The sequence below is a fragment of the Varroa destructor genome, unplaced genomic scaffold, assembly GCF_002443255.2.
Source record: "Varroa destructor unplaced genomic scaffold, Vdes_3.0 BEIS01000001.1, whole genome shotgun sequence".
Lineage (NCBI taxonomy): Eukaryota > Metazoa > Arthropoda > Arachnida > Mesostigmata > Varroidae > Varroa > Varroa destructor.
Genome location: NW_019211454.1, coordinates 61,081,111 through 61,092,439, shown reverse-complemented (window position 1 = coordinate 61,092,439; position 11,329 = coordinate 61,081,111). Strand labels below are relative to the sequence as shown.

General features: G+C 46.1%; 1 protein-coding gene and 1 long non-coding RNA gene across 7 annotated transcripts in view; one reads left to right on the top strand and one right to left on the bottom strand.

Annotated features, from left to right (window-relative positions):
• LOC147758902 (uncharacterized) overlaps positions 1-11,329 on the top strand; it is an 88,525-nt gene that overhangs the window by 26,144 nt on the left and 51,052 nt on the right. Inside the window, exon 1 of one of the 2 annotated variants that reach the window (XR_015326468.1) lies at positions 5,694-10,686. The exons of the other annotated variant lie outside the window; for it this stretch is intronic. This is a non-coding gene — a long non-coding RNA (uncharacterized LOC147758902). Of the gene's footprint in view, positions 1-5,693; positions 10,687-11,329 lie in introns of those variants that run through there. 2 annotated transcript variants of the gene reach the window in all.
• LOC111255248 (uncharacterized) overlaps positions 1-11,329 on the bottom strand; it is a 171,444-nt gene that overhangs the window by 140,537 nt on the left and 19,578 nt on the right. For all 5 annotated transcript variants that reach the window (XM_086987148.1, XM_086987157.1, XM_022817005.2 and 2 more), the window contains exon 2: positions 2,093-2,481. In XM_086987148.1, coding sequence (XP_086843274.1) covers positions 2,093-2,198 — 106 coding nt within the window. In that variant the 5' untranslated portion in view covers positions 2,199-2,481. The remainder of the gene's footprint in view (positions 1-2,092; positions 2,482-11,329) is intronic.

The window sequence follows — 11,329 nt, the reverse complement described above, 5'->3', positions numbered from 1 at the left end:
TATATATATAGATATGGCTATGATTGGCATGATCGACATCGTTTTTCGTGACACAGATCGGCACAGCCTCAGACTCCTCCTCCGCATTACGCGTTTCCTTCTCACTTCAACGGAGGTGGACGTAAGCTGAAGACCAACTGTCTCTCCGTTTGACGCTTTACTATTGAAAACACGACATTGGCAGCAGGACCAGCTAAAGCGACGACGGAATTGGCGCCAGCGACGGACGTCGCTGCTGCCATGCGATCTTTTCCTATACGCGCCACCGAAATATTATTATAGTAGCCGACGCGAGGGGAGGGCACTGCCATTGGCGTCAGTTCCTCGCGTGTTTTGTTGTCCGCATCATTTGTTGATTTGCCAAAACTACCAGAACTGCTATAGTTACGATTACACCGCAGCACGCCAGCAGAAACGTAACCGAAATCAGTCAATGGGGAACAATGGGACTTACGGGAGGCCAAGGCAGTATTCTAAACGACGCCATAATGCTGGTGAGCACTATACGCCAGCTTCGTGATAGCCACTGCCACCGCTCGCACCGTTAATACTCCTACCGGGACTCTTATTATGGCGGCGGCTGTTTCAGTTGCCACTTTTACGGCCCCGTCACCTCCTACGATTACAGCGCGGTTCTGTCCGTCTATGCCTGCGCCTGCGCACATTGTCCGTCTATAGTTTTTTCTTCGTGAATTTTGACCAACTTGGTAAACGTACTCAGCTCTGATTAAGATTTTTGGCTGCTTGTATCATAATGGCATGTCCTTTGTTACTGCTGTCGTAAGTCACCCACTCGTGCTAATAGTGCGGCAGACAAGTGAGAGATGTCTAAGAAAACAACATGTTACAACTAATTTCTCGTCCTTTAAACATGCCCTTACCGGAGTCTCTTTAGAACAGGTGTTTAGAATTTACGCCAGCTGGACACTGCTGTCAAAGCTCTAGCTGCCCTTTGACAACAATGACGGCTGTCACCGTAACACAAAACATAAATAAATACAATGGATGCTGTGCGCAGCATCCTGACAAGATGGGCATAAGGCGATTGCGTCGTTTCTATAAGGAGTCTGACATGTGTTCGGTGAGAGCAGTTTTTATCTATGGAATCAGAGAACTTAACATGCATGCATGCATTATTTTTGGTGTGAATTATCTATTATACGATAACATTAGCACGGATTAGAGCAGTAAACCGAAATGAGTCAGCGAAACTGGTCGACGTTGTGATTGTTGGCGTCTGTTGGCCAATGTTTTCCACGGCTAAACGTGCCGACAAAATATTCCAGGGATGTCGACGCTTGCGTTCGTGCTTTTACCGCACTGTCGCACCGCTAAAATAGCATCTAGTATCGCCATTCATGCGCAAGCAGATTTGGCAATTTCAACAGTTCGGTTTTCTCGTTGACTTTTTTCGTCTTCGCCTTAGCCATAGAGGCATGGAGTAACTACTATTAGTACCGCTGTTCAGGTGCACATAAATGCAGGGCAGTTGACACGACGCTCCGTAGTCAATCTGTTGTCGGCAAACTTGTAACGAAAGGGCTTGGACCTGTTGTCGTCTACATGTTGTTTCTGCTATCGGTCCAAGCTGCCGGTTCCTTCCCTCTGTCGAGTAGGAGATAAGTGTAGCCGCAAGGCAAGAAGCTGCACCGTAGTGGAAAAAATGTGGAAAGAAAAACGCACGTTTGCCCAGCCGTTCATCGGTCGTGAAATAAGATTTGGCCCGAGGCAGGGACCGATGTTCGAGACAACACAATATGTAAACACATTATAGCCGCTGGATCCTTGATTTTTTTGACTAGAGACAATGTTTTAGGTACTAAGCATAGATAGCTAAACACCCAAATCGAACATATGACGAATTTTCACGACATATACAGCTTCTGGAACTGAAAACGTTTTCCCTCACCGTAAGCGTTTCCCGGTGACACACTAGACTGAACATTGTACAGCGTAGCATGTCGTCGTAACTCTATCATTTGTCACCATTTTTTGTAGCATCTGAAGGAACACGGTGTACAAGTAGTATGTACACAGTGGCTGGGTCTATTTGCTACCATTTCTGACAGACCGTACTCAGTTTGGCACTCACCTTTCTTGACGACGGTCTTATTATTGTTCTCCTGTTCCGGATCGTTCGTCGTTTGCGTCACATGACTATGGCTCAGTGTGGCTGGTACGCCCTGCATTTCCATCATGTAGACGGCAGTGTCGTGCTCGTGACCTACCGTGGGGTAGACGCCTACTCCCACACCAACGCCCAAGCCGACGCCAACTCCAACGGTCGCTAGGGGGGCGCCATCAACGGTGCCCCCCAGCGCCGTCGGAAAGCTGCTAAGCAGGTCCGTGGTTGCCACTTCTCCAACTGGGCCCCGGTAGTCCAACAACGCGCCGGACACCGGCTGAACTTGTACAGCCCCCAGTGAGTTAGGGTCAAGCAGTTTTGATTTGCTTACGTCAGACCCGTAGTTTCCCGTCGACCTATGTAAGCAAAAGGAAGGAAAAACTATATTAGTTATGTTTATAGTAAGGGTATCCAAATAAAAACAAGTATCCTTTTCTGTCGTTCTTTTCTAGTTCGGCCTTCTTGAGTTAAGCTAAGCAAAACCAGTAAAGTTTCCTAGGGTGCAATGAATATATCATGTATGCTTTATCTTTACCGTATTTACTTGTACATGCTGGAATGAGTGTATTTATTCTGAATCCGTACATCCTATTCAGCCTATGCTCAAAAACCTGATGATGTAAGTTATTATGGACGGTATGGCTGACGCAAACGCTTCTGTTTCATTGTTTCTTTGCCCCGCGTAGCAAATGATTGTATGCATCCACTGAAGGATAATCTTATCGACCGCGTGGTGTCCTATCTGCACAAGTGCGACGGTGATGCTGAACGACAAGAGGCCTGGCCTGACACACTGGAGAGTCAGGCACTTAGTTACACTCAGTTACATTCATACAGACAGACATTTAACTAGACTTTCATATATTCCCCTTCTCCCCTTTTCCCTATCTATGTTAGCCGTTTGCTAATAGTGTTTTAGAGACACCTGCCTGTCCTTTGAAGCGTGCACCCTGACGCTCCGATGAGCGATGTGGCTGTGGCGGAAACTCCTCATCGGAACGCCGACTCGACCCAGACAGACTCCCAACAAGAACAGCAGAAACAATCTATGGGAACGAGGTAGTTCCAACAGATCTCACCACTCACTAGAATCCATGCCAGAGATCAAGTTAGCCCTGGGGCAGCGACAGCAACATCGACTGAGCGAAAGTGTGGGAACCTAGAGTTCTTTTAGTGGCCTGCGTCCAGGCCTGCATCATCGTGCAGTAGCTGTTGGTCTTTTACTGGCACTATTGCTGACACATCGGCACCCCCAGTCTACAGTAGTATAATATAGTAGCATATGTGTGTACGTGGAACACTGGCACTGCTGTTATTCGTCGGAAGAGTGACGATCCGCGGTAGCCATATGTTCATCGTCACGCTGCATACGGCTGCTCCACAGGGCCGTATGAGACTAGGGCGGGCAGCACATCCATAATACGACCTCGCACTATCCTGCCGAGCGTTATCTCTTACGTGTAACCTCGATCCGCCCGGTTGTACTCGTCCAGAATGCACGATGGCATTCAGAGCTGATATTCGAAATGATCATAGAGAAGCGGCTGATAGGTGTAGAAGCTGTAGTAACAGTGGCCTGCCGCCGGCAGATCAATTCTTCTCGTACTTCCGATCCTTTAGATTTCCTGAAGCCAAGCCACCTCTAGCATCGGCGTCAGACACAACGGCACCAGCAGAAGTTCCTTTCCGTCCCCGACCCAGTCGTCCTTCTGCCCTGCCACACTGTGATGATTTCCCCAGCCCGTTTTTTCACGCCCTTCTATTAGAATCATATTCCCGCATGATTTACTTGCTTTGACATATGCATGCTATCATTGGCATGGGCAACTCCTCGTCGGCTATAGCGACTCCGGGCACACAGTACCATCGCATGGGGCGGCATCAGACGGTAAAGCAAACGCGTAAATAGATTTTCTTTTGAGTTCAGCACTTATTCCCTGCATGTGTATGATATCCAGTGTATCGATTTTCTATATTATATAGCGCGGCAATCAGTGTAAACGTATTCATATTGTGAAGTATTCACGTCGACGTTATGGGTAATCTATTAACGTAACTTATTTATGGGCAGACGTTCATGCATCATATACATAGGTATTATTATAGTTTAACATTCGCAAGTCGATATCAGCCGAAGCCAAGCATTATGGCATATGATAGCATCTAACCAGCATAACTTTCCGCCTGGGCTTTATCCCACCGCTGCTGCTTCTGTAGCAATTGGCACTAGAAGTAGCATGACGTCTTACGCCGTTTCTCCTCCCCCCACGCAAAATTTCTATTTTTGTGGGACTTGTTTGCATAAGAAAGCATATTGATGTCGGGGTCCTCATGGCCTTCGGCTGTCGAATAGCTACAACGCATTGGCTTTCTTCCCGTTGGGCCAAGCGAGCGTGTGTTCGCGAGTACTTCGTTATTGAATCGACTGAGGCGCTTTTCACTCTTGTGCGCTTCGTAGAGCACGCAGATAAATCATGTAACGTTACATTGATGAGCGTCGGCTGTATTGCCTCGTTCAGCTGCTAGAACTTCCCGTTTGTTGTCGACGCGAGTTACTACTAGTACGTAAGAATCAACCGTTTAGGGGACGAGACGGCTGAAAAAAAGGGGCTGAGGGACGGGGGGCGCTTTTTACTCAAAGCAGATCACGTTTTCGCGCAGACAAATATACTGACATTGCTCCTGTTTGAACGTCCTCTAGTTGTTCCCCGTTCACTCTTGATCTTGAGCATTGGATAGCTAGCTGGAAAGAACGAGCGTTGCCCTGGTGTAATAGCCATGTGGGGCTAGTGCCACTCGACGGGCTCGCCTCGGCTTGGCTTGAGTAACGCGTTCGAGTAACGGTGTTTACGATGCACTTGGGTGCCTTTGAGGGAAGCCAACTGGAACCACCGCCACAAACGACCAGCGGACGACAGCTAGTAACTATATATATGTCTGGAAGTCTCCGGAATACTGGATATGGAAGTGGCGGTACGTCCGCCCGTGTAGAACAAATGAACCAAGCCCCGAGAAGCGCCAGCAGCAGTAAGTGAGTACCTACATCAGACAGCGAAAACCGCTGCTCTACTAGTAATGGAGGAGCAACATGGTCGCACTCGATTGCGCAGACCTCGCGCATCAGTCGAGGGCGTTTATAGTTACAGAGGCAACGCTGGTGGCAGCAGTACCCCTGTAGACTAAATTTTATCCCTTTTTGGTTCGTTTTGGAAGTTATGTCCATTATTTTGCCTGAGATCGCTTGTAAAAATGAGCACATGTACTAGTAGCTGTAATCTGTTTTTCAGGATTTAGTTTATTCGCAAATTGTTTATATATTGCAAATAAATGCATCTATGACTAACATAACATAGATAGGCTGACCCGGTTGCCATTACACCTGGTAGCTAGTTTTACCTAGCCGTCCGATACGGACCCGATATCTAATCATTCACTAATGATACGAGCAAGCAATGCACGTCGTCATTATCAATCGCCTCCGCAGCCTGTCAATACAGGCCGATCGAGGCATAGGCAACTGGTGTCACCTAGATCAGGTCAAAGTTGCTGGGATGACAAACTTCGATGGCGACGCCGATCCGCCAGCCTGTCTAACTAGATAGACCAGACTGCACTGAGTATTGCATAGGTTCGTTCGCCATGAGAGGAAACAACGCCATCCTCATTATGGCCAAGACAAGATAACCTGCCTGGCCTCTGCTTTACGAATTTGCTATGCGTTAGCCTTATACTCATAACGATATACTTATAGCGCCAACGGGCTAAAGCCTCTTAGGAAGTAGCCGAAACATACCATATAGATATTGTGTCTGATGGAGTATCACCATAGGTTAGAAAGCCAAGTGTTTAATAAAAAAGAAGAAGTTTTCACGTGTGCTTGATAAATGCGTTTGGTTTCATTGAAGAAGCAAATCCGCGGCTGTTCTGCTCGATTTCCTCCATGGAGGTATCTCTTTTTCTCGCGGTCGCTGGTCGTTTAGTGAACGACACTTTTGCGGTTAAATGAATCTTGCTTTGCTACGGTGCCGTATTCGAAATTACACTGGAATAGGCTCTGGAGATTATGGTACATGTGTCCCCTACATTCCTACAAAGTAACTAAACTCGCCTGATAGAAATATTCGATGTGAATGGTATTCGTAGATACCTTCATCATAAACGAAAAGATCGATCTCAGCAGTACCGAGGGAATCCGACTGACCGCAACGCCCCTGTGGATTAAGTGGACGGACAACGTTTTCTATCGCGTTAAATGCTGGTATCTGCGTGTGTTACTAAGATCATTGACATATCGCCATAGATAAATTGCGATGCGATGGGGTCAATTGATGTCTAAACGAATCGCGAACAAACAGCGCTTTGTTGCACTTCAGCGTCAGACACAAAACACTTTCCTTTTGGTAAGAGATTGCCCTCGATACAAAAGTTATAATTAACAGTACCTGAACGCATGCCATAAACTATGTGCCTCGTATCGTTATCGAATGTCATAACTTTTTCGAAAACACTTATTTTGATCGTGGGCTATAGTAAAAAAAAAACCCACTAGTGTAATATTATTAATGTATTATTACAGGTAACGCATTATTAGTAACAAGAAGCGAATTTTATCAACGGTCGGTCAATATGCGGAGTCAGTCTTCGAATACAGAAACTGCCTTACGAGCGCCCAGCTAGTCAAAATTTTAAGGAATACCAGACTCAGACTTCAGTGAACTGCGCAAGCCTTTCAGGGACAGACCAATAACGCAATCGTTGTACGGAATTCAGACTGTCAAACTTTTGTCGCCTTAAGATCTCAGGCGACTTCAAATTACTTCAAAGTTTAACCCCTATATAATGGTAGAAGCTTAACTTAGCCATGGAAAATCATAGCGTTCATCTACCCTGCACCTCATTTACCGACGGCAAAGGCAAAATGTAACGAGGACAGCAGATCAGACGACAGAAACCGTTGCCACAGCTGAAGTTGGATCATTGACTGATTCCCGGTTTACCAACTAAGTAATCGCATTGTGACGAGATACTGCAGCTCAGTTTTGTCTTGCACCCTTAAGGACCCAGTCGCCTTCTTCATTCGACCTTGTTTTCGTTCCTTACACAACAGCGAAGTTGTGTGGCAGTTAATCTTATACGAACAACTAGATTATATATCATTCATTAGTTCATTGATACTTTTTTTCTATCATGAGCAAAAACCTTACCAGCTATATATACATACATATATATATATATATATATATATATATAGCTAAAGCCGATCACGTCCAAGCACGCCACGGTAGGCATATATACATACCGCTGCGTCGACATCGTAGTATCATTTCGTCGGATGTCACCGACACTCGGTATCACAATACTACTTCACAACATGTCTACCAAATTAACCTCTTCATGTCCAAGATCATTAATAGCATTATTCTCTGTGCACAGATGTTCCGACGAGTGCGTATCGTAGGTCGGCATGTCGGCGGTAGCTTCGGCAAAGTCTTCGAAGACCACGGCTCCTGTTTACACTCTCCTTGCGTTGTCAACTTCACTACCATTTTGGCTACCGAAACCCGCCCACATCACAGCAGGGGCCCTGTTACCTGTGCACCAATCGCTTCTGTTGCTGCTGATACTCCTGTCAATCGTTCCGTACGTTCGTGCAGACACGCTTATTACGTATGGGTAGCTAGATATACGGCAACTGCGATGATGATGACGGCGACACGACTACTGTGAAAGCAAGTAAGCCAGCTAGCCAGCCAACTTACTTCTCTATTCTTTTATTTCTTCTTCGTGGCCCCACCTGAGTCGAGCTGCTGTGCTCTGCAGAAGACTTCTAAAGCTGCTGTTACTGCCGCTGACAAGACGGAATGATAAAAAAGGAGCTGTGCTACCAGGCTGAATGCCCATTTCAAAAAACAACAACGATCTGCAAAAAGGAAATAGCGGCCCGGGGGGCGAAAATGATACCTCATTATTGCCCGATTTTGTTCTTGGTAATGGACAGTTGGTGTGCCGATAAAAAACAAAGAATACGATAATGAATTGGACGAAGAAGATAAATTTTCGAGGCAAGCGAAACATTTTAAGGCTAGGAAACTATACTTCGTCCCTCCTACAGCATCTACGATATAGATTAATCTAGTAATAAGAAAGCAAAGCAATGTACATCTTTAGGAAACACATGTTATTTTAGGTGTTGTTTTTGAATTCTGGTGGGTGCAACCTATTCTGTGTCGTCAGCCAGATAGGGCTGTCTGTTTGGCGGGCAGAGTAACTTGGGTCGACCCACGGGCTACTTGTCTCTTTGGACTTTCGCTGACTAACGCTTTGTCTTCGTGCTGCGTCATCTATCCTACAATAATATGCATGTGTGCGAATAGGGACGAAGGCAACTCTACAGCTGCGTCCGGAAACTGCACTAGCATGTAGTGGCTTTAGCTGCATCTGCTGCTGTACCGCGCTTTCGTGTCCACTGCCAGCACCCCGACGAGCGCCAGCAATGTCCATAGAGGGCAGACACATCCAGAAAAGCTGCTACTGGCATGCGCGTGCCGCCGTCGCGGCCATTTACGGTCACATCTCTCCGCTTTATCTGTGTGTGCTTGTTTTTTGTCTTATTCCTTCTGTATGAGTCTGTTTCGGTTTCCTGTCTGCTACCCCTCATCCCTGCGGTCCGTTTTCAGCTCAAACGCAGTACCATCATCGTGATGCGTCCGTTTAGCTGGCTGTAGCTAGCTGAGGCAGGCGTGATAGTAACCGCACAGAACGGACGCGGTGGACTTTGTTGCCGGCGCGTCGTCCTGTTGTTACTGTATGCAATAATGGTGAGAGTGAGAGGATATCGCTGAGGACGCTAACAAAGACCGTAGCTAGTACGCCCCATAGTTACACATGAGCAAGAGCATAAGCAAAGGCTCAACAGGCCGAAAATAACGCCGACGCACCAGCGTTGGCGGACAGAGCTGTCAAGGACACGCGACAGAGAGCGATGACACAAACAGAAGACTGACCGCCGGTGCTATCGTCACCAGCGTCGAGGCGTTAACAGCAACAACGTAATAGTCACAGTCGCAACACAAGCTCTAGACTAATGGTGGAGGTAGTGGCCGTCACGCGACAACACGTGTTGGGTTGATCCGTTTTATCTATTACTGTTGTTGTTCGTTGGTCAGTGTTTTATTGTACGATCGTGGCCCCCGATAGCAAGCAACTCCGTGGCAGTAGAGGCTGGCTGTGCCCTAACCCCCTGCTCGATCAAACTCTGGACTATGGTATGAAAGACTACAATTGAGTGGAGACCATGACGACGATAGCAGCTCTAACCGACAAGTCAACTAGAAGAGAGACAACGACGACGCGTAATATCACAAAAGGTGACAGGGATCATCTATACATTGAGTGAATGCATTACCTGGTAAAAGTTCAGTGGATGGATGGATGGATGCTGGCGCGATGAAAATGGATGGAGTAACTACCTCCCCAGCGGAACAGACATTGTCACATGGCGATGTTTTTGTTTCCCCTCTTCAAACGAAACGCTGCCACAGAACGTTTTATGCTGCCGTTGCGCCAACGGCCTGCATGACATTAACCAATACAGTTTATCATTGGCGAATGCGCGATCTTGCGAACTGCGCAGCGAGCCTATCTATGTCCTAACGTCGCTAAACCCCAGAAGAATTCGAACACGAAAATGAAACTGTAACAACAGTTGTTCTAAATTGAAGTCAACAAGCCGCGTGTTATCTAGCCGCGTACTATTCTCTATATGCTTCTAATGTTATGTATGTTTTGGAAGGTTAGGCTGAGCTTATGTGTGAACATAAGGAAATTGAAAGCTGCGGCAGAAAAAGGAGTAACTACGAAGAACAGACGCGCTTCATGAAGTTATTATCAACGTTTTTAGGATAATTATATTGTAGTCTTCTGTGGGCCGATGAATGGGTAGATGAAGATTTAACGAATTCGAGCACTATACGTGGAACCGGCGGAAGGCCAAAAGAATTACTCATGCTCTATACTCAAATCTGTCTTTACTTGGACGTACGCCACGCCAAGTAGAGAGATGTTGAAGTGCAGAATTTCGCTACTCAACTTAAAGATAAGAAAAAATAGAAATAAATTTAATAGAAAAAAACTCGCATTAACTATTGTAACAGGACAAATTATTATTTCTAGATAAAAAAAAATAATACATCATGAACAGTCTTAAAATCTCTCTTTTTTTTTTGTTTCTCTGTTTATCTCCGGGGTGGTCTCTCATCTTAAGGAATTTATGAGTGTCGATTGCTTTTATAGGTATATTTTGCTCCCAATAATTAATCGAAGCCAGTACGCATTACCCTGAGCAGTTGCAACCCTTATGATCATTACCAGCCGCAGCAACGAAAATCAACAATAACAGTGACCCTTGTCATTTCCGTAAAGGCGACACGTTCTCGCGCGTTCTTCAACCCTGCTATCGCCTTTACCTAAGACGATGATCTGCGGATAGTCGCGAATAGGGTCCTCCACAAGCGAACCAGATGTTCCTGCCGCGACTGCTTCAATTGTCTCCGCCGAGGAAGGTGAGTCGCCGACGCACAGATCCCTTATGACAACAACCTGCTGCTGTTGGTGCTGACGCTGCTGCCGCCCCCGGTAGAGATTAAAGTTCAGCTCTGTTCCACGACCGTTAACACGATGACTTCATAGCACTTAGAAGCATTTTAGTCAGCGTGATCGAAAGGAAAGGAACTTTCTCAGATGCACCAGTGAGAGCCAAGCATGACCAACAAGCGGGACGGACGCGGCGATGAAACTCAATAGACAGGAGGAAAAAAACGGAAGGACAAAGCCAGGATCGCTCGAACGAGGACGCTTACGCTTGGCCTGGACGAACTAAAAGACTATAAGAACAACCAAAATGAATACTGCTGTGACTATTTCAAGCAGTGTTTCGGTGAACTGTCAGTAATAATAAAAGGAAAAGCTGCAACCCATTTTAGCTAGTTCCTATTTCCTTGAACTACGATCAACATACGCATTACTTTCGCTGCACGTAAGACTGTACAATTGGCACGTTGCTTTTTCTACCGACACATTCGCTATCTTGAGAACGATTATATCGGTGGCATAGTTTATCAAAGAGCAACTATGTGACCTGTTAAATCATTTTGTTATTATATGATGATGCGCGCTCCTAAAATGATAAAAGTTCCAAGTAAATGA